Source organism: Peromyscus californicus, unplaced genomic scaffold (assembly GCF_007827085.1).
Source record: "Peromyscus californicus insignis strain IS unplaced genomic scaffold, ASM782708v3 Scaffold_4__1_contigs__length_199733344, whole genome shotgun sequence".
NCBI lineage: Eukaryota > Metazoa > Chordata > Mammalia > Rodentia > Cricetidae > Peromyscus > Peromyscus californicus.
This window is the reverse complement of record NW_026294562.1, coordinates 20,281,081-20,303,898: the sequence shown is the minus strand read 5'-3', so window position 1 is coordinate 20,303,898 and position 22,818 is coordinate 20,281,081. Positions and strand designations below refer to the sequence as shown.

At 49.7% G+C, this 22,818-nt stretch overlaps 3 protein-coding genes across 3 annotated transcripts in view; all 3 read left to right on the top strand.

Moving 5' to 3' along the window:
- Window positions 1-1,213: 1,213 nt before the first annotated feature.
- Ankrd2 (ankyrin repeat domain 2) lies at window positions 1,214-9,688 on the top strand. Its single transcript, XM_052762604.1, has 8 exons — window positions 1,214-4,675; window positions 4,801-4,959; window positions 5,054-5,161; window positions 6,749-6,847; window positions 7,177-7,275; window positions 8,390-8,488; window positions 8,672-8,770; window positions 9,443-9,688. The coding sequence occupies exons 1-8, from the start codon at window positions 4,562-4,564 to the stop codon at window positions 9,587-9,589; spliced, it is 924 nt and encodes a 307-aa protein (XP_052618564.1). The 5' UTR covers window positions 1,214-4,561; the 3' UTR covers window positions 9,590-9,688.
- Window positions 9,689-9,785: 97 nt separating this feature from the next.
- The window catches only part of Hoga1 (4-hydroxy-2-oxoglutarate aldolase 1), a 35,337-nt gene continuing 22,304 nt past the window's right edge, over window positions 9,786-22,818 (top strand). The window contains exon 1 of the mRNA XM_052762603.1: window positions 9,786-10,611. Coding sequence (XP_052618563.1) covers window positions 10,419-10,611 — 193 coding nt within the window. The 5' untranslated portion in view covers window positions 9,786-10,418. The remainder of the gene's footprint in view (window positions 10,612-22,818) is intronic.
- Window positions 18,436-19,448, top strand: CUNH10orf62 (chromosome unknown C10orf62 homolog). Its single transcript, XM_052762605.1, has 2 exons — window positions 18,436-19,233; window positions 19,315-19,448. The coding sequence occupies exons 1-2, from the start codon at window positions 18,453-18,455 to the stop codon at window positions 19,446-19,448; spliced, it is 915 nt and encodes a 304-aa protein (XP_052618565.1). The 5' UTR covers window positions 18,436-18,452.

The following is a 22,818-nucleotide window of genomic DNA, read 5'->3' as shown; positions in this document are numbered from 1 at the left end:
TCTGTTCCTCGGGTTTCCTCTGGGGAACTGTGTGTGTTATAGAAGGGAATCTCAGATAAGGTGTCACCAGGGGCATCACTCACGATTGTGGAAGCTCAGAGCCGGGGCATCTGCAGTCCAGTGGCATGTTAAACCTGGGTCACAGTGACCCAGGGCTGCAGGCTGCAAGTCCCAGGTGTGGAGCTCAGAGAGTGCAGGTCTCTCTCTGCCTTTCCTCCATGTACTCTTTGTTTTCAGGGAGTGTGGCCAGCTTCGCCCAAGGCAGCCTGGCATTAAATAGTACTCCTTGTCAGCTGGCCTTGGCTCTGCGCTCTGGCTTCCCGAGAGTCTTCTCTTAAAGCAACATTGTAAGTTCTGCTGAGGGTCCTGGGAAGAAGAGGCAAACAGATGGACGGGGTCTGTTTATGGCTGGCTAATGGACATGCTATTCAGTGCAGCCATGCTTCACTAGGGTGTGCTGCCACCAGAGGGCAGCAGCTGCTCCAACTCCTGCCTAGAGAAGGTCCCCAAAGCCCCTAGAAACGCAGGTCTTTGGGGGCTCATGCTTGGTTTTTTTCAGGCCCCCTGTCCGGCACTAGCTGGACAGGATTTCTTGGTATCCAGCAGGTGGCACTGCCATCCAGGCCAGTGGCAACATGTTGGTCCTTTTTGCAGCGTATTCGCCCTGGCTAAGACTTAGCCAGTTCCCAGCACTGAGGACACTGGACCCCTTCCTGCAGCTGTCCTCTTGGGGCACTGTGCCTTCTGGCTCCCGTAGGCCAGAGGTTAGGGGAGGGGCAGCTTCCCTGGCCTGGGCAGTGGTTTCCCATGCTCCCTGGGGCTGTCCGAGGTGAAGGTGACAGGTGGGGGGACGCAGGTGGAGAATTGAGACCGTGAGCTCATGACAAAGGCGCCCAGTGGGCGTGGTGGGTGTTCTGGCCTATAAAGCCCCTGTGCCCTGTGGCTTGCTGAGGCAGTCATGGAGGGCACCATGGAGGGTCCCGAGGCAGTGCAGAGAGCCACAGAGCTCATCGAGCAGCGGCTTGCCCAGGAGGAAGAAACTGAGGTGGGAGTCAGGGTGAAGGGTGTTGGGGAGGGAGGACTCCAGGTTAAGGAGTCCATCTGTACTGTCATGGGAAGGGCAGGACTGGCTGCAGGCAACATGCTGGGCAGGTATTGCCTGGGGCCCAGCCAGGCCCATTTCCACACCAGGATGCTCCTGATGGGATTGTGGGTGGTGAGAGATGGGGCTTCAGCCCCTCAAACAGGCACTTGGAGGGGGCAGACCTTCTCAAGACCCTGCCCACTCACCTGGGCTTCAGGAGATAGACTGCACTGTACGGGGAAAGTCAGGAGGGTCCTGAGACAAACACGCCCCAGTTGTCCCCTGGATGCCAGGGTAGGATCACCTCCACGGTTTAGTTGTTCCAGGAGAATAAGCTGATAAGAGGAGAGAAGGGAGATGGAGAAGGCCAGCTGGGGCTTACCCAGGACTGTGGGCAGTGCTTGCTGAGGCCGAAGGCACCAGGTGCATTTTCTCTTGGATAAGTAAGTGGGGCTGGAGTACTGACTAGTCCTGCCCTAAATTCTATTCAAAACAGTCGAGTCAGGTGTGGTGGTATACACCCATAAGGCAGAGGTGGGCTACGTGGTGAGAATATCGCCTCCCTCAAAAAAAGAGCCTAGAGTCCAATGCACAGAGGAAGGTGGGCATTCATTTTAACTAACACTTCTTTGCATAGTCAACTAAGAAGAAGGCAGAAATGGCCAAATAGAAAATGGGACAATTGTGATGAGCAGGGTGGGTGCCATTCCAGCCTTCTGGGACTACTCTGAGCAGGATAGTATGTGAGCTGGGCCTTTAGGAGTACTACGTGCAGTCAGGATGTGGTGAGAGTATTTCAGGCTAAACAAAAAAAGAGAGACAGGAGCTGCAGTTTTCATGGTGAAGGTATGGCAGTAACGAGAATGTGTGACAGTAAGTTGGAAAGGAGGCAGAGGACAAACTAGAGAAGCCCAGGTAAGAGGTGTATGTCCTGTGGGCAGTGGGGAGCCACTGAATGTTACACAGTGGGGGAGAGTTGTGGCATCTGACTTGTATTAGAGACAGGTCTGATGTCGCCGAAAAGAGTTTTTTGCAGCGGGCGGATGGGGGAGGGCACTACAGGAACTCAGCAGTGGTCATTTAAGAGAAGAGGTGACTCAGATTTATCAAAGAGGCGTGTGGACAGCACCAGGGCATCCCTGGACCTCCAGGAATCTCACTTCTCACCCCTGCCCCCAGCATGTGCACATGGCTGTTGCTGCTGGGCAGGAGAGTCATGCTGCTGTGTCATTTCTGGAGTGCTGCCACAGCACACTGGGACCTTCCACAAGGGGACACAGAGCAGTCCTCTTCCATTCATTCACCCAACAAATATAGCCACAGGGCTGCAAGGACACAGGCGCCCACAGAGCCAGCCTCTGGGCCGAGCTCTTCACAAGCGTTCTCTCTCATCTGAAGTGTGGTCGTGGAATCAGGTGGGAGTTTTGTTTTGATTCACAAACCTGCATCCAATTTCACAAGCATTCACTGAGTGCAGACTCTGCCAGCCCACAAACACAAATCCAGAGGCAGCCTGAATAAGAAGTGGGTGGTGCTACAATCCATAAATAATCCCTCCTGCCTCACAGGGAGCTTGTGGCCCCTCATGTTGGTAGGAGCAGAGGCACAGAGGCCGCCTTGGGTTGTGGCTTACCAGGTAAGGTCATCCTTGCCCAGAGCTACAGGACGCCAGAGATGCTGAGTCTGCATGCCATTATGCACTCACTCATTCCTTGTCCGTTCATTTAACAAGCAGTGGGTGAGCAACCAGTACATGCCAGGCCCTGTCACAGTGAATGCTGGAGACAGGTGACTAAGCCAGAAGTCCTCCCTCTGGATGCTTTCCAGTCACCAAGCCAGGGTCCCACAAACAACAGTAGCTTTAGCATTGTTTCAGGTGAGGCCAGCACAGGGAGACCCCAAATTATAGAATCATATAAACATGGCAAGAAAGGCAGTCAAGGAGACTGGAGAGGGGTGTAACTCAGTTGGTCGAGCACTCGCCTGACATGTAAAGCCCTGAGTTCCATGCTCAGTACTACAAAAAATAAAAGTAAATGGGAGGCATCAGAAATAAAACCTAGAACCCTCCCTGGGAGAAGCTAACACCAGGGGTCAGTGGGAAATGAGCAAGGTGCCTGGGTCACATGGGGGGCAAGTTCTCCCCAGCCGACCTCCTACCTTGTTACCCTTATCCTGGGCACCTATTCCTAGATTCACAACTATCTGAGCTGCTTGGGAGACTCCAGGAAGGGGGTGCCAGAACTTCACTAAGAGTGGAGAAGCAGCCTGGAAAAACCAGCTTCAGGTGGAGAGAGGAGGCTCATCATACCATGACAACATGATCACGAAAGCTAGAAGCTGCTGTTCCATCCAAGCTCTAGATTTCACAGGGCTGAACATTTCTGAGAAAATACAGTTCTTGATAGAACTGGCAAGCTTTTATATTGCCAAAGGGCTTTGCAGAAGGAAAGAGATGATGGGACTGGGGGCCGTAGCTCAGTGGTAGAGCTCTTGCCTAGCCTGTGCAGGGCCTGGGTTCAGTACTGGGGGAGGGGATCAAAAACTACCATCTGATCACAATTACCTCACCCAAGGAGATTTTTCCCAATTGGACTCCTGGATCCTTGGGTTCTACCTCTCTGGACTCGAACAGCCCCAGGTGGAAACTTTCTTACAAACTTTATGTGTGTGAATATTTTTCTCCATGTATATCTTTGCTCCACAAGCATGTCTGGTGACTGCAGAGGCCAGAAGAGGGAGTTGGATTCCCTAGAACTAGAATTACAGATGGAATTACAGCCGCCATGTGGGTGCTGGGAATCAAACCCACGTCCTCCAAAGAGCAGCCCATGCGCTTAACTCCTGAGCCAGCTCTCCAGCTCTTTGGAAAATTTTAAATTTGTATCTGTAATGAACATGAGCAGACTTTTCACCTTGTCTTTATCCCCTAAACAATAAAAAGAACTATACAACATTCACATTGTATTAGTCATTATATGTAACATTGAGATGAAAAAATACAGAACAGCCTCCTGGTGGTGGTGGCACATGCCTTTAATCCCAGCACTTAGGAGGCAGAGACAGGCAGATCTCTGAGTTTGAGGCCAGGCTACAAAGCGAATTCTGGACAATCAGGGCTAACCAGAGAAAACCTGTCTTGAAAAGAAAAAGGAAAGTTTATAGGACTCTATGTGTGTAGGTTATAAAGAAATATGACATGTTTTATACAATAGACTTAGGTACGCTAGAATTTGTTGTGGTGGTTCTTGTTGTTTTGGGTTTTGAGACAGGGTCTCACTATGTAGCACCAGCTAGCCTGGAACTCACTATGTGGACCAGATGGGCCCTCCAGTGCAGTAATCCTCCTGTTTCAGTTTCCCGAGTGCTGAGATTGTAGGTGTGAACTACCACACCCTGACAAAAATTTCTCATAACCTTCCACTTGGCTGAAAACCACACCAATAGCTGTCACCAAATAATCTTAAATAGCTTTCAATGGCTTTCCAGAAACTTCGAAGAGCCGCTCCTGGGAAGCTGTCCATGGACATGCTGGTTCTAGAGGAAGAGAAGCGCCTTGGGATGCAGAGTCCCGCTTTACAAAAGGTGAAGGTAAGCGGGGAACCCGTGTCAGGACAGAGTGGCAGGGCAGCCAGACCCCTACCTGCCTCATCCCGCTGCCCGCTCAGCTCCTGTACCCATCCGAGTTCCCCACACTCTGTGCCATCCCCATGCAGGGCCAAGAGCGCGTGCGCAAGACATCCCTGGACCTGCGGCGTGAGATCATTGACGTGGGTGGGATCCAGAACCTCATAGAACTGAGGAAAAAACGCAAGCAGAAGAAGCGAGACGCACTGGCTGCGGCCCAGGAGCCACCTCCAGAGCCGGAGGAGATCGTAAGGGTCCTGGGATGGACAAATGTGGGCAGGGGGAGCCTGGGAAGCCCCGAATCTCCCTACTAGTCTCTGTGAGTGGATGCTCTTCCTGCAGACTGGCCCCGTGGATGAGGAAACATTCCTGAAAGCTGCAGTGGAGGGGAGGATGAAAGTCATTGACAAGTACCTGGCAGATGGAGGTTCAGCAGACACCTGTGATGAGGTGATGGCTCCCTCCGGTGCACGCCTCCCCTTCAGGACCACCACCATACCCGGGTCAGGTCCTGGATCAGCTCCATTTCTGGGCTCTTTTGAGAACACACATGGATGTTCTTAGGGTGGATGCTTCCTTCCTCACTCCACAATTTCCCCCCAATGTTTTTTAGACCTTTCCCCAGCTCAGACCACCTCCATAACAAATGTCACATGTTTCTGTATGGGAGATGAAGGAATGGAATCCAATTAAGAGAGCTCAGGCCGGGGAGATTGGGCTGAAATCCTCTGTCTCCTCTTCCTAGCTGTGGGACCTGTGGCTGGGCTGTTGTCTCTCCGAGATTCAGATTCTGCTATGGTGAACATGGTCTACTGCCTTCCCAATATGTAATGATCAAATGGACCATGAGTGCCTCAATAAGTGTTGAGTGGGTGGAAAGATTATAAAGCACTTGCTGAGATAGGATACTTTCTCTTTCTCATGGCACATGCTCGTGCTTCTTTTTACAATTATTTATATTTATTTATTTTGACACAAGGTCTCGCTGTGTAGCTCTGGCTGTCCTTGAACTCACAGAGATCTGCCTGCCTGTGCCTCTGTGTTCTGGGATTAAAGCCATGCACCACCATGCCTGGCTTATAATTATGTATTAATATTGTTAGTATCGTTTGTAGTGCCAGGGCACTGTGTGTGCTAGGCAAGTGCTCTACCACTGATTCACACCCCAGCCCCTATTTTTATTATTCTACTGTGGAAATATATAACATGAAATATGTCATGTGCGACTATGGCCACCGTCTGTTTTTAAGTTTTTCTGTCACCTGTTGTACTTTTTTCCTCTGAAATTGCCTCTTGGCACTTTTAAGATGCTCCTTGCTCTCACCTCTCTCGTGGGACCAAGCCTACCAATGGCCACCCACCCTCGGGCCACTCTGTATTATAGTAGGTCACATCTTTTCCGTTCTTTTGCCTCCAGGGTCTTAATCTTTTTTCTCCCATTTCCTATAAGCTAAGAGTACAAAACAAGAAAAAACAAGAGGAAGGCCATGGAAGACATTAGCATATAGAAAGATTTGCATAATGGCAGGAAGGTTCCCTGAATCCAAAGCAAAAACTGGCCTTGAGAGAGGGAAATTTGTTCCTTCCTTGAATCAGTAATCAGGTGTGGCCTGTGCGTCTAGGCCCTGCTGAGCACTGGGGGAAACAGAGTTCAGCCTGCCAATGCTCCCTAGACCCAGGAATCACCGGGGAGCATCTTGGCAAAGAGGGCTCAGGGAAATCATGGCACTGAGCTGCAGTTCATCACCAACATCATAGCAAGTGAGGGCAGAATAGCCATCGCAGCAGAGCATCCAGCTGCACCAGCTGTACAAAGGCAGGGCTGGCTGCGTGGGGAAGGGTGAAGAGGCTGGAGTGCCGGGGCGGGACTTCAAGGCCAGTCTGAGTAAGAGCTGGCTGAACACAGAACCCATGGGCCCCAAGTTTTGGTGAGGCCTGGGCCTCAGTTTGATGGGATATAGGCTCAGGCCTGGGCCTCGGTTTGATGGGATATAGGCTCAGGCCTGGGACTTAGGCCTGACAGTCTCTTTGGGGCAGTTCCGACGGACAGCACTGCATCGTGCCTCCCTGGAGGGCCACATGGAGATATTGGAGAAACTTCTGGAGAGTGGGGCCACCGTGGACTTCCAGGATCGGGTGAGAGGGCAGGTGTTGGGTAGGAGGTCAGAAGTAGATCTAGTATCAGTAGAGTTCTACTTCCTGTCAGGGCAGATCCTACCTCTGTGTGTTCTGTGACATTGGGTAAGCCCCATCTGCCCCCTGAGTTGCCTCTGTGACTCTCCCTGGAGACTAGTTGGGCCCTGGGTTGTCTGTCCTACTCCCTGTCCCTTGTGTGTATGTCTGTGTGTGTGTGTCTGTGTGTGTGTGTATCTGTGTGTGTGTCCTCTGCCTTCTTGACTTCAACCTTTCCCCAGGGAGCTTTCTTCCCTACAGCTCTGCCATTACGTCCCATCCATCCCTTCTAGCTGGACTGCACAGCCATGCACTGGGCCTGCCGTGGAGGCCACCTGGAGGTTGTGAGACTCCTCCAAAGCCGAGGAGCCAACACCAACGTGAGAGACAAGGTGAAGCTGTGGGGCCCGGTGCAGCACACATCGGGATGCCACAGGGAGGGTGGAGGGGGGCAAATGGCAAGAAACGCCAGTGGTAGGCAAGCAGTGGGCTAGCCTGGTTTCTAGAGTGGCTGTGGAGAAGCTTAGGGTCCTTCAGGAAGCTTGGGAGCAAGTGCTGAGAGGAGAGAGAGACAAAAGACCTGCTCTCATGGAGGTGTGGTCCCCTGGGAAGAGACAGGATTTGTACATCATGCCGTCCTTCATCATCCACCTGCCCATCCATCAATTTATTTATTCATTTACTTATTAAGCTATCATCCTTCTATCCATCCATTTCTTTACATGCAACCTTGACTTCTGAGACAGTTCTTCAGCTGTAAAACTTGTGGCATTCCTACATAGATTGGGAGGGGAATGTTTGTAAATGAATTAATTTTTAACATACGAAGTTTTTGCTGTGTCTATCACAGTCATCCCCTTAATTAATGACATCTGATATAATTATTAAAAAGAAGCTGGGCATGGTAGCACACACTTTTAATTCCAGTACTCAGGAGGCAGAAGCAGGAGGAATTCTAAGTTCAAGGCCAGGCTGGTCTATGCAGTGAGACTTTGTCTCATTAAAAAAAAATATTAAAAAGAATGGGCTGGGAGGGTGACTCAGTAGTAGCATCCTTGCCTAGCATGTACAAGACCATTAGCTCAATCCTCAGCACCCTAATGAAAACCCAAGTCAATTAATTAAAGAAGAACCTAGGCATAGTAGTGCTCCTGTGCAATCCCAGCACTTGGGAGGCAGAGGCAGGAGAACTGAGAGTTTGCAGCTACCTGGGCTACATAGTGAGACCTTGTCTTTTTAAAAAAGAGTAGAGTGTAGACCGTAGTAGCTCACTGCTAGGCAAGAGGGGAAGCATGATAGGCTAGCCAGAGGACACAGCCCTTGAAGCTGTATAATTAGACCACTGAGAAGGATAGTGGCATGTCGTACCGTTGTCTCCTATCCAAGGCTCAGGCCTTGTCTCTTAGACTTGGGAGTAGGAGTAAACTAGAGATAAGATAGTTTCCCCACCCCAGGACACCATATTCCAGACCCATGTGCCAACAGTCCCCCTTCCTCTCCACACAGCTACTGAGCACTCCCCTGCATGTGGCTGTCCGTACTGGACACGTGGAGATTGTGGAACACTTTCTTTCCCTGGGTCTGGATATCAATGCCAAAGACAGGGTGAGTGCTAGCTTCCTGCCCTGCTCAGCCACCGTGGGTGTAAGGACCACTCGCAGGCTGCCATGAGCATGTAGTCCTTCCTCACAGGACCCAAGGGCTGCAGCTTCTGAGCAAGGCCCATCTCCTCTAACCCTACTCACCCAGTGACCTCAAGGGTCATGTTCTGTGTTACACCTACTCTAGGAAGGGGACAGTGCCCTGCACGATGCTGTGAGACTCAACCGCTACAAAATCATCAAACTGCTGCTCTTGCATGGGGCCGACATGATGGCTAAGAACCTGGTGAGTGTATTTCTCTTGCTGGTGGTAGGGTGAGCCCTTAAAGCTGTGGACGCTTAGTGGATGGTCTGCAGAGGCCATGGGGCAGCCACAGCCTAGGTACACATGCCATTGGCCATGACACCCTAATCACCTACCTTCCCAGGTCTCTCTTTATGTGTCAAGGTCCAGACCACAAGTTCAGAGAAACAGTAGGAGAGGTGGTGAGAGGGCTTCCCCAAGGTCCCCATGTAGGGCAAAGGGGATCGCAGTGTTCAGGCCCAATCATGGAGGTCCAGCTGGAAGAGAGTCAAAGCACTTGGTTGGTGGGACCATTCTAACACATCATGTTGGTTCTTGGTGGGCCTCAGGTGTTCTGAGAATAGATATCCTCTGATCCAAGCCTATCTTTTGGTCCACAGAACAGTCACAAAAGAGGGGCATAGAAAGGTTCCTCTGGTACAAGAAAGGCTAAGAAACATTGAGAAAAGCAGGAGCATGTGGAAAGGGTGTTCAGTACTGCAGGCATTGAAGTTGGACAATTCATAATGAAGGGACTTTCCTGTGCATTGTAGGATGGTTATACAGCATCGCAGGCCTCTGCCCACTAGATGCCTCCAGTTGAGAACCACTGATGTAGCTGAGAGCAATTTCTGTTGGGCTGCTGAAGTCTGAATAGTCTCCTGTTTTCTTCAGGCAGGAAAGACCCCCACGGACCTGGTCCAGCTATGGCAAGCAGACACCCGGCATGCCCTGGAGCATCCTGAGCCAGAATCAGAACATAACGGACTGGAGAGGCCTGGGAGTGGGCGTGAGACCCCCCAGCCGGTACCAGCCCAGTAAATACCTACCCCCAGATGGGCAATAGTCCCCTACTATGAGTTAGTTGCCTGCAGCCAGTCTGGGAGGAACACCCACAGACTCAACACAATAAAGTGCTGTCTTTGCTACCTGTGGTGTTTGCGTCCGAACACGTAGGAGCGAAGACTGGATGTGAACTTGGGGATAAGGGGAATGTGGAGTCCCTTGACTCCTGAGTTAGGAAGTCTCCCTACTCTGGTCTGGCCTTGCTTTTTCTGCATCATCCTACTTTTCTCCTCTAATCCCTGGGCCAGGATTGTGATATACTTCACTCTGTGGTATACTCATCCTCTGCCCCCCATCCTCAAGAGGTGTGTGTCTGTGTGTGGCCACCAGAGGGCTAACACTTGGCGGCCTTGGCAGAAGCCTGGTAGACAGGAGGCGTGGTTTTCCACAGTTGAACAGCAGCGTGCTACAGTGGGGCGGGGCCAGGCCAGCTCAGCCAATCAGCTCCATCAGGCTCAGATCAGCCTGGAGACTGTGCGTGCGTGGAGGTTGGGGTGGCTCCTGGCTTTGGGGCTGTGGGAAGAGGGCCCAAGCTCTGTCCGAGACACTTTTTAGTGTGAACCCCAAGAGCCAGCTCTCTTTCAGGCCAGAGTTGGGGTATTTCTCCAGCTGCTTCCCAGCAGACAAGAAGGCCTGCGTGGAGCCTCTAGGCCCGCCCCTAGGCTGCACTCCCCCCATGTCCACAAGTCGTGGGTTGGGGACACAAATTTTTAACTGAATCCGTTGATCATTAACAGTGGAAAAAGGAGTCCAAACTCAGTTCCCCTGTGGCTGTAGACAGCTGGGCCTCAGGCCTCCTGCAGAAATGTTAGGCCCCCAAATCTGGGCCTCCATGAGGCCGGCGTTGAGCAGGGGCATCTCTAGGAATATGAAGGGGAAGAAGGTGGACATTGCCGGTATCTACCCAGCCGTGACCACCCCTTTCACCGCCACCGCAGAGGTAGACTATGGGAAACTGGAGGAGAACCTGAATAAACTGGGCACCTTCCCCTTCCGAGGTAAGAGGGCAGTTGGGGAGCCAGATCCAGGGAGGGGACACAGCCCTGGGACCTGTGGACAGAGCCTCACCCGCCTTTGTTTCCCCAGCTGTGGAGGCCTGAGGCACCTTCTCAGCTCCCAGGGTTATTGTGGGGATCACGTGGGGCAGTGAATGAGGACATCCTTGTCTGCCAGGCCCTCTGCTGATGGGAAGGCATCGGCCGGGTCACATGGCAGTGCGGCCAGTGTCCGCCTCCTTTCCTCCCAAGCCTGCCTCGCAGAACTACATCTCAGTGGGCTGGCGCCCCTGGTTCACCTCTTGTTTTACACAAGGGTCCGAAAGATGTGGTCACTGTCCAAAGCCACTTGGCTAACACCTAACTGAGCTGATACTTGAATTAGCCGATTACCTCTTCCACTCTGTCTGTTGATTCTAACACGTCCTTCTAAGTTGCTGGATCCCCCTCTAAGACTATTCCAACAAATGTTGTTTTGAGAATGGTGTGACTGACTGAGGAGGTGCAGGCTAGCGGCTAGGAGAGTGGCCTCTAGTTTCCAGTCACAGCTTTGCCAATGGTCTTTACTATGGGATGCCTGTTTTCCCATATGACACATGGGAGTGATAATGCCCATATCATGGGGTAGCCAGAGAATCTGGAAGAACGTGAGTGAAAGCATGGTATAAATTCTATACATTTGAAGGTATTGATTCCTGGAATGGTAATTATTAAAAGTGCAAGTGACGGGCTGGAGAGATGGCTCAGAGGTTAAGAGCACTAGCTGTTCTTCCAAAGGTCCTGAGTTCAATTCCCAGCAACCACATGGTGGCTCACAACCATCTGTAATGAGATCTGGTGCCCTCTTCTGGCCTGCAGGCATGTAGGCAGAACACTGTATACATAAATAAATAAATATTTTTTTTTAAAAAAGTGCAAGTGACATTGTGGCAAAGCTGCTTTGTGACAGTGACTAGTGGTCTAGCTGAGCCCCCCTCCTAGCTCAGTACTCAGGTGATATGAGTGTTTATCAAGGGACAAATGGCCTATGGGTACACACATGAACAGGGCCAGCGTGTCTACTGGAGCTTGCTTATGGTAGCCTGGAGTCTGACTAAGCCCTGATTTCCTTAAAGCAAACATGACAATCTTTAGCTTCAGAGAGAACATTGCTTCAGCTTAAGGATCAAGGACACTCGTGCAGGGGCCAAAGGACTGGCTTTTGTATCCATTGCATTTCTGCCATCCAGGAGTTCAGAATTGTCTCTGAACCCTCCTTTTGCCTCTCTAACTCCTGCAACCAGCATGGGGTACCCTGGACAGTTTTGGAGGGATTTGGTTTATGGGTTCCTGATGGTGTTTGATTCCTCTGGTCACCACATACCAGGAAGAGCCTGTGGGAGGAAGAGCCCAGTGTCTGGAGGTAGATGACTCCTGCTTTGGCTATTATAGCAACGGAGAAATCACTGTCCCTCTGTAATCCAGTTTCCTCACAGGAACTAAGCCCTCAGGCTCTTAGGCATGGAGCTCAACATAATTCCCCCAAGATGGTCAATCATGCAGCTGGCATAGAGGCCATAGAGTCGGGGGTTCTATCATGGTTCCAGCATGCAAACAAAACGTTAAATCTGTTTCTCTTGCCTTCCGGAATAGACTATGCAGTCCCATGCTCAGGGGCAGATGGAGACAGATGTCACATGCTACTTAGCATCAGAGATAGGAACCTGCCCTTGGCAATTCAGTAAACACTGAATAAAACAGTATTCTTGAAGGCACACTCTGAAGCTGTGAAGGTCTTTTTTTTTTTTAAGCTTTTTTTTTTTTTAGTTTTTTGAGACAGTTTCTCTGTGTACTCCTGGCTGTCCTGGAACTTGCTCTGTAGACCGTACTGGCCTCAAACTCACAGAGATTCACTTGCCTCTGCCTCCTGGTTGCTGGGATTTAAGGCATGCACCACCACTGCCTGGCTAGCTCACTTTTATCTTGTTTTTTAATGTATTGCTAATCTGTGCTGATTATTTAAATAAAGGGTATTCTTTTAAGTTAAGGGACTGTTGAGATGACACATTGGGTAAAGGTTCTTGCTGCCAAGCCTAATGACTCAAGTTCCATCCCCAGAACCTATGTAAGGTGGAAGAAGAGAACCAACTTCTGTAGGTCATTCCCTGACCTCTGCATGCATTCCATGATACATGTGTCCCCCCAAAATGTGAAATGTTTTTAGACAAACTAGTTAATGTCTTATCTAATATCATATAAAAACCCACAATAGCTGAGCAGTGGAGGGACACCCCTATAATCCCAGCACTCAGGAGGCAGAGGCAGGTGGATCTGTGAGTTGGAAGCCAGCCTTGTCTACAGAGCGAGTTCCAGGACAGCCAAGGCTATACAGAGAAACCCTGCCTCAAAAAAACAACCAACCAACCAAAAACACACAATAAATAATGAAAAGAGTACGCAAAACTTTTAGCCTCCATTTGCAATATAGAAAATACATGTCAGTTCTAAACCAAAATAACTCCATTGACGTACAAAAAACAAATGATAAGGAAGATTAGAAGGATAAGCAGGGGCTGCTTTTGGTGATCAGCTACAACAAACCAACGGCCGTTAGCTATTTGGGAAAGAGCAAGTGGGTCTTGATTTGTAGATAAGGGGTGTCTACGGTAGTTAGGAGAATTTCAAACTCTGCAAAAGCTTCTCAGTCATACACAGAAGCAGTTCTTCGAGATCAAGAAGACCAGAAATGGTGTTAGCACCACAGCAAGCACAGGGTCCACTCTTCTGGTTTCCTGCCTTGTGCCAAATGCAGACTTGAATATCGTGCACAGCGTTTTATGGTTATAAAAATGGGCCTTGAGGAAGGGTTTCTGTAATCTTAAGCTTTAAAATTTTATTAAATAAGATAAAAGTTATAACCAAACATGGTGTGCCTAAACAAGACCTGAACAATGACAATATTGATAGATATGCTAACTTGGAAGGGGAAAATCTCCTAGGGTCTCACCCCTAGACAGAGAACTACAGCTACCTACTGACCCTTGTGAGAGGGAGAGTTAGCCTCTCCCAGGGATGAACCCCCTAATTAGTTATCCAATACAAAGTAGTCAGCCCTGAAATCATGTACACATGGAGTCGACAGGTTGGATTTATTATATCATAATCTATCTATCTATGCAACAATAAAGAAAAAGAGGCCATCAATTTGAGAAGGAGTAAATCAAGGAGACATTGGAAAAGTTGGACAGAGGAAAGGGAAAAGGGAAGTAATTATATTTAATTTAATTTTTTTTTTTTAAGACAGGGTTTCTCTGTGTAGCTTTGGCTATCCCGGAACTCACTATGTATAACAGACTGGCCTCAAACTCACAGAGATCCACTTGCCTCTGCCTCCTGAGTGCTGGGATTAAAGGTGTGCGCCACCCCACCCAGCTTTAATTAAAAACTTTTAATAAAAATAAAACTTTTAAAAGGTTATAGCCAAGGACTGGAGGGAGGGGTTTTTGGGAAGGGTCAGTGGCCCTGAACTCACACCTGTAAACAGCCTCAGAAGTGGACTTTGAGTTGTTATTTCCAGTGAGGTTAGTAGACATTCACAGGGATAGTTCACCAAGGCTGGAGAGGTGAGGTCCCCTAAAACTTCTAGCTGTACCTTATTCCTTCCACATGTAGAGTGAACCACAGTTCCTTCTGAAAAACATTTGTATATATAACAATTATTACTTGGTTAAAGATTATATTTGAAGGGGACTGGAGAGATGGCTCAGTGACTAAAAGTACTGGCTGCTCTTCCAGAGGACCCAGGTTCAATTCCCAGTACCCGGATGGTGGCTCACAACCATCTGTAACTCCAGTTCCAGGTTACCTGACTCCATATATTCAGGCAAAACACACACATAATGTAAAATGTGTGTAAAAATAAGGAAATAGCCGGGTGGTGGTGGTGGTGGCGGCGACGGCGGCGGCGGCGGCGGCGGCGGCGGCGGCGGCGGCGGCGGCGGCGGCGGCGCACGCCTGTAATCCCAGCACTCAGGAGGCAGAGGCAGGTGGATCTCTGTGAGTTCGAGGCCAGCCTGGTCTACAGAGGTAGTCCAGGACAGGCTCCAAAGCTACAGAGAAACCCTGTCTTGAAACAACAACAACAACAACAACAACAACAACAACAACAAAAAAAAAAAAATAAGGAAATATTTCAAATTTTTTTTTTTTTTTGAGGGGGATAAGAGGTTGAGGCAGAGTCTACATAGCCCTGGCTGTCCTGGAACTTACTTTGTATACTCGGCTGGTCTTGAACCCACAGAATCTGCCTACCTTTGCCTTCTGAGTGCTGGGTTTAAAGGTGTGTGCCACCATGCCTGAACAACTTTTTAAAAAAAGATTTACTTTTTAACTTTGTGTAGGTATGTATGCCTACACATGGGCATGGGCGTGCTGAATACAAGCACCAGAGGAGGCCAGAGGTGTCTGATCCATTGGAGCTGGCATTACAGAGACTGAGCTGCTTGAACTCATTTTTCCAGACCCTCAAATAACACAGCTTCTTTTTTTTTTATGGACTTTATTTTTTTTATTCATTTTACATATCAACCACAGATGCCCCTCTCATCCCTCCTGCTCTCCTCCCAACCCCCTCATCTCCTCCTCCAAAAGGGTAAGTCCTCCCATGGGGGGACAGCAAAGTCTGGTACATTCAGTTGAGGCAGGACCAAGCCCCTCCCTACTGCATCAAGGGTGAGCAAGGTGTCCGACCATAGGTAATGGGATCCAGAAAGCCAGCTCATGCACCAGGGATAGATTCTGATCCCACTGCCAGGGGCCCCTCAAACAAACCCAGCTGCACAACTGTCTCCCATATGCAGAGGGCCTAGTCCGGTCCCATGCAGGTTCCACAGCTGTTGCTCTAAAGTTCATGAGTTCCTATAAGCTCGATTCAGTTGTCTCTGTAGATTTCCCCATCATGATCTTGACCCCCCCCCCCCCCACCTTGCTCATGTAATCCCTCTTCCCTCCCTTCACCTGGACTCCCAGAGCTCGGCCTAGTGCCTGGCTGTGGATCTCTGCATCTGCTTCCATCAGTTACTGGATGAAGGCTCTATGATGACAGAGTATTCATCAATCTGGTTACCAGGGTGGGCCAGTTATTGCTAGTAGTCTAACCTGGGGTTGTCTTTGTGGGTTCCTGGGAACTTCCCTAGCACCAGGTTTGTCCCTTACCCCATAATGTCTCCCTCTATCAAGATACCTCTTTCGCCGGGCGGTGGTGGCGCACACCTTTAATCCCAGCACTCAGGAGGCAGAGCCAGGCGGATCTCTGTGTGTTCGAGGCCAGCCTGGTCTACAGAGTGAGTTCCAGGAGAGGTGCAAAACTACACAGGGAAACCCTGTCTTGAAAAAAACAAAACAAAACAAAAGGTATCTCTTTCATTGCTCTCCCACTCCATCCCTCCCCCAACTCCACCATCCAGTTCCCTCATGTTCTCATCTCTCCGATCCCCAGTTTACTCATGGAGATCTCCTCTGTTTCCCCTTCCCAAGGTGATCCATGCGTCCCTCCTAGGGTCCTCTGTAGAGGGAAGTTTCTCCAGGCCATACAGTTTGTAATTAATATAAGCCCCTGAATGATTATTTTATAAGTGGCTGCGGAACCTGGAGTGGGAGAGATTTGTCCCAACTGCTGGGCGAGGCAGGCCCTCGGCCCCGGGCGAACTGGAGAAACTTCCCTCTACAGTCCGTCCTGTTTCCTAGCTTCTCTGGAACTACAGGTTGTAGTCTCATTATCCTTTGTCTCTGACATAGCTTTTTTTTTTTTTTTTTTTTCTTTTGAGACAGGGTTTCTGTGTGTAGCTTTGGAGCCTGTCCTGGAACTCACCAGGCTGGCCCCAAACTTACAGAGATCCGCCTGCCTCTGCCTCCCGAGTGCTGGGATTAAAGGCCACCACCGCCCGGCTTTTTTTTTTTTTTATTATTATTATTAAAGGTTTATTTTTTATGTATATGAGTGCTCTGTCTACATGTATGCCTGCATACCAGACTAGGGCATTGGATCCCATTATAGATGGTTGTGAGACACCATGTGGTTGCTGGGAATTGAACTCAAGACCTCTGGAAGAGTAGCCAGTGCTCTTAACCTCTGAGCTATCTCTCCAGTCCCAAACAACACAACTTTTTTCAAGGACCATCTGGGCATTTCTGAGTGTGCTACATGCCTTGAGGGAAATAATAACCCAGGCCTATTTCTAGCCCCAAATACATAGGAATTGCTTAGGATTATACAGGAATCTGGCCAGCCTACTTACTCAAAACTTCATGATGCTTATTTACCAGGGGCAAAAAATCTGGATCTTAGCTGAGTGTGGTGGCCCACATCTTTAATCCCAGCACTTGGGAGGCAGAAGCTAGTTGATTTCCGTGGGTTTGAGGTAAATTTAGTTTATAAAGTTGTAGTCACTAGGTTTCCTAGCGGCTGTACCCAGCAGGACTGCATAAGAGGTTGATTGGACCACGGGCCTGAGTATCAGGTGTTTGTAAAGGTCTACACTGGACTGTAACTAGCAAGGGGGAGGGAAATAATAACCCAGGCCTATTTCTAGCCCCAAATACATAGGAATTGCTTAGGATTATACAGGAATCTAGCCAGCCTACCTACTCAAAACTTCATGATGCTTATTTACCAGGGGCAAAAAATCTGGATCTTAGCTGAGTGTGGTGGCCCACATTTTTAATCCCAGCACTTGGATTTTTTGCTCCACCCCTTGGCATTGTTATAAATAGCCCTTTGGAATAAAGTTCTGGGCCGGTGGATAAGGATCCAGGCCCACCCGAGTCTATCCTGAGTATCTCTCTGTTTCTCTCCCCACCATTTCTAACTAAGTCTCTTATTCCTCATTCCTCCAGAGTCCCTGGGGTAAATAAATGTGGGGGATGGTCCCACACTCAAAGTGAGTTCTAGGACAGCCAAGGCTGTTACAGAAAAACCCTGTCTTGAAAAACAAACAAACAAAAATCTTGATCTTCAGGCTATCACTCAGGCAAGCTGTAGCTTACCCTGGAATGGCCCCAGGCCCTGGGACCTGATGGTTGTCCTATCTGCTCTCGATTGTGACCTCATATTGTTCCAGAATGAGCTCCTTCTCGGGCCTTTCCTTTCTGCATTTTTTCCCGTAACGGAGCTAGGGCTGTAGGAGATGGTATATATTGTGCTGGCAGCAGAGACCGGTCCTTTGGGAGTTATTGACCAGGGATGGATGCCAGTTCAGCTAAGGGGGTCCCAGTTTGTCATGGTCACACTGACTCACTATCCTCTGTGTTCTGGGGGCCATTAGATGAGGAACGAGGGAAACCAAAGACAGAAAAGTGAGCAGAACAGAGCCAAAGAACACGCTGCAAGCAGAAGGCAGAAGAGTCTCATAGCTGAATGACGCTCTTTCCACTGAGGGCAGGAGACAAGACCCAGTCCTTACAAAGGCTTGCCAGACTAGGTGACATGACACATATGGGTCATGTCACTACCACGTGAGTCGTGACAGACTACTGCATCTGCTAACTCACCTCACTCCCCACCACCCCCATCTCCCCACCCCCCTCACTCCCCACCCCCCACCCCCGCTGCCTTCCTCACAATGGGGTTCATTGCTGAGGTGTCAGAGGGCATACTAGGGAGGGTGAGGCGGGGGGCCTACCTGCCAGACACCCCCAGGGCTCTGGCCCTTTCAAGCATGAACCATACCATCTGGGCTCCGCCACTCCCAGCGTGCTCTTAGCTCTTCGTGAGGCCTAGGGCCCTGGAGGACTTCTTCGAGTTCCTCCAGCGACCATCATGCAAGGTGGTGCTGGGGACTGCCCTCTTGCTGGGAGGTGGAGGCCTCATGCTGTGGGCTCAGAGGAAGAAAAGGAAGACAACCTTAGAAGACAGGTCTCCAGAATCCTGCCGAGTAAATGACAGCTGGATCAAATCTCACTTTAGCCGCCTTTCGGAAGAGAGGTTGCCCACCCACTGCTATGGCAGCAACTATGGCCCCTCACATGAAAACAGGCATGGGGAGGCCAACACCACCATCCACATGGAGACCCTCACCTCCACACATGGAGAAGGGGGCAAGGCTCTGCGCCGAGATGCCTTTAACAGCAAACAGAAGGTATCTGGGACCTCGGTGACCAAAGAGACCCAGAGGGAATCAGGAAAGTCCCCATCAATGGAGGATGCTGCATGGGCTGCTGTGACTGCTTGCGCCAAGGAGATCGATGCCAAGGGGCATTACCTGGCGAATTCCATGCTGCAACGCGCCGGGACTTACCAGCATGTCGGCCATGTGGAATCCAGGGACATCAGCCCAGAAGAGCTGAAGGCTCTGGAGGAGGTGGAGATAAAGCTGAAAGGGAATTTCCTCACTCATCGGGAAACCACCATAGCTGGTTCCAACCAAACACACAGTGTCCATAGCCAGAATCGCCATGGTCACCAAAACCAGCGTAGCCATTCAATCTACCAAAGCAACCAAAGTCATCCTGTTTACTCCAGCCACCAGGGTCATCATCCAGGTCACTTGAGCCACCAGGGTCATCCAGGTCCCTCAAGCCACCAGAGTCATCTGGGCCACCCAAACCACCAGGGTCATCCAGGTCACTCCAGCCACCAGAGCCACCAGGGTCATCCAGGTCACTCCAGCCACCAGAGCCACCAGGGTCATCCAGGTCACTCCAGCCACCAGAGCCACCAGGGTCACCCAGGTCACTCCAGCCACCAGAGCCACCAGGGTCATCCAGGTCACTCCAGCCACCAGAGCCACCAGGGTCACCCAGGTCACTCCAGCCACCAGAGCCATAGTCTGCCCAACCGCAGCCACCAAATCTATGACTCTTGAAGCCACTTAACCAATGTGCCCCTCCCCCCCAGCAGGGCTGGCTCACCTACACAGGCCTGTTTTCTCTTCTATGGGGAAGCGTACGTGGTCCAGGGTGAGAGACTGCCACCCAAATCCCTACTTCTGGCCCCAGCTGCCGTCATGAGGGAGGAAGGGAGGCAGCTACAGCAGCCCGAGGGCCCTGAAGACCCGTGAGAGAAGACATGAGGCAGATCACAGGAGCAGCCACGAGCCCCGCACTGACTCCACATGCCTGATTGGAGCCAATAAAGCCCTACACGCCCTCATTCTGTGTCCAGGAGCTCTGTGGCCAGCTGAGTTCTGGGCAGGGTTGGAGGAGAGGGTGTTGTCCCCCGAAGTTCTGTAAGTGGGCCTTCCCTGGGGACCTTCTCACTGAACTTAAGACCATAACAGTTTCCCCTGGCCTCAGGTACTAGGATTAAGATGTTGCCAGGGGTCTCAAACCCACCTGCCTACTGCTGCCAAGGGACCAGGATGAAGTCAGGTGCTGGGGAGGAGGGGTCTAGGGACGGACTTTCAGCAGAGTAAGTCGTAAGTCATCCAGGTGGGACTTGGGGCCCCATCCTCTTGGTGCCATCTCTGGAGTCCATGGGGATCCGTGTGTCCACAGCTATAGAGCTGTATGAGACACACATGGGTCATGTCACCACCGCGTGAGTCGTGACAGACTACTGCATCTGCTGCCAATATTCAGACTGCTTGCAGTTACCACTTGTATTTTTTGTTTTTTGAGATGTGAGGGGGGGCGTCTCACTGTGTAGCCTAGGCGGTCCTGGAACTCACCATGTAGACCAGGCTAGCCTTGAACTCACAAAGATACACCTGCCTCTGCATCCCAAGTGCTGGGATTAAAGGTGTGTGCCACCACGGCCCGGCGTGTTTTTTTGTTTTTTTTTTTTTAAGTAAATGTTTTGTTTTGTGTTAAGCCATAGCCATAAGGAATGTATTCTGCCCTATAAGGTCCCTGCAGTTCAGAGATAAAATTCCTCCGAGGTGACGTAGTAAGAGATCTTAGATCCAGCCTGCCCCACAAACATACACAGTCCCCTAGTCTCTGCCCAGTGCTTGTCTCCCTATTCTCTTCTACTCTGTACAAGGCTCTGCCTCTGCTTATCCCTGACATTTTTATATACACCTTACCTTTTTTTTACCCCCCAATAGCCTGGCATTCTCCCTGAGCCTTCCTCCTGGGTCTCAAAGAGTAAGAAATGACCTCTACCCCTAACTCAGGCAGCCACTTGGTGAGTCTTTAGACAGGTTAACAAGTCACTGCTTGGCATCAAGTAAATCTTTGACATAGATTTGAGTCTGTTATGGATTTACCAGGGGTTACCTTGTAGGCCTTAGATCTCTGGGACAGCTCATTGAGGATAGCTAAGGTCATAAACACCTTAAATGTGGCCAGCTGGAAGTATTTTTGTTTTCTGGACATTGCTAGAGTAAATTTGTCTGAATCAAATTTTAAACTTTTAAACTTCCTGTTAGCATATGATATGTGTGTGTGGAGGTCAGAGGGCATTTTTATAGGGTCATTTTTCTTCCCACCTTTACAAGGGGTTCTGTTGTGCCCCTGTTGCAAGACCCCCAAGCAAGACCACCACAGAGCCGATATCCGATGCAAGCACACAGGGGTTTATTAATAGCAAAGAAAGCCCGGGCTTGGTCCGTGTCCTACACTCTACACAGCGGGTGGAGGAGGACGGCCCCGAGTACTCACTTCAAGGGGTTTATGTAGGAAAGGTTTACGTGCAGAGGGTTACATATCTGGGGATTGGATGAAGGGGCTAGGAGTGAGGTAGTTCTTTGAAGTTACTGGCTGAACTATAAGCGTGAGGTTACTAATGGCTAACAGGATGCAGGGTATCTACAGAGACATAAATTTTTTACTCCCTATATCCTGTTTTTTGCCGAGCCCAGGATATATACATTCAGATATATTGTTCCAGTCTTATCTTCCCATGAGTTCAATCTCTGGTCAGCTTTAAAACTGCTGGTCAGCAAATACTTTTGGTGGTGGTGGTGGGGGGGCCGTGTAGCATCTCTCAAGAGGGCTCTACTGATTTCTCCCTTTCAGGTTCCACAGATTGAACTCAGGTCATCAGGCTTGTACCATCAACGTGGCAAGAGCTTTTCAGCCACTGGACCATCTCACTGCCCCAAATGTATATGAATTATTATTTACAGAATTTTTCAGCAGAATAAATGTAAACTTAAGGAAAATAGAAAAAAATTCCTTCTAATGGAAGGGGTTCCATCAGAGGAATGTCCTACATTTGCATATTTTAAATAGTTCGTAAAATTTTGTACCAGGTGGTGGTGGCACATGCCTTTAATCCCAGCTCTTGGGAGGCAGAGGCAGGTGGATCTCTGAGTTCAAGGCCAACCTGGTCTATAGAGCTAGTTCCAGGACAGCCAAGGCTACACAGAGAAACCCTGTCTCAAAAAAAAAAAAAAAAAAAAATTGTAACAAGGAGGCAGAGACAGGTGGATCCCTGGAGCTTCTGGCCAGCCAGCCTAACTCAGTGTGCTCTAGGATAGGGGAAAGACTGTGTTAAACAGGATGAACAGAAACCATTGAGATTGTCCTCTGACTGCCACATAAAAGGCTACCCCCATGCCCCCACCTCCCCACACATGCTCACAGCCACTCACAGACAAAAACACAATTTCATTGAAAAAAAAATAGGATCAATCACAGGGAAAGGTAAAGCACAGGAAGCGAGGAGTGGTGAGATCTGGCGTCTGAAAAGACTGAAACTACAAGCACAGGGCTGGAGACACAGCTCAATGATGGAGGCCCTGGCTGCTGTTCAAGGCCACGTCCCTCGGCCCAGAAAAGACATCTGAAGTCAGGTGCTCAAGACTTACGTGAATTTTCAAATTAGCTCCCAATTTGGGGATATATTTTTAAGTTTCAGCCAGGTACAGTGGTACACAAATGTAATCTCAGTATGTCAGATGGAGACGCAAGAGGGTCATGAGTTCAAGGTCATCCTCAGCCACATAGTTGAGGTCAGCATGGGCAACAAGAGACCTTGTGCCAAAAAAAAAAAAAAAAGAAAGAAAAACTAGAAAATATTTCAAGTTGACAAAATTGTGTCAGCTAGCACCCGTGTTAATCCTTGATTCTGTTTCTTGTGCTTATAAGGAAGATGTTATCGGCATTCCGCATAACCCATTCCCATCTTCAAAATTCAAAGCTGAAACACCTGCAGACAATCCATGAGGACATGTCAAAGTTTTATTACAGTCCTGCTGTAAGCAAAATGGCCCAGAGGCAGGCCACTTAAGTATGGGTTTTGGTGTGGACATTTTTATTAGAGGGGGAAAAAAAGACCATCAGATGACT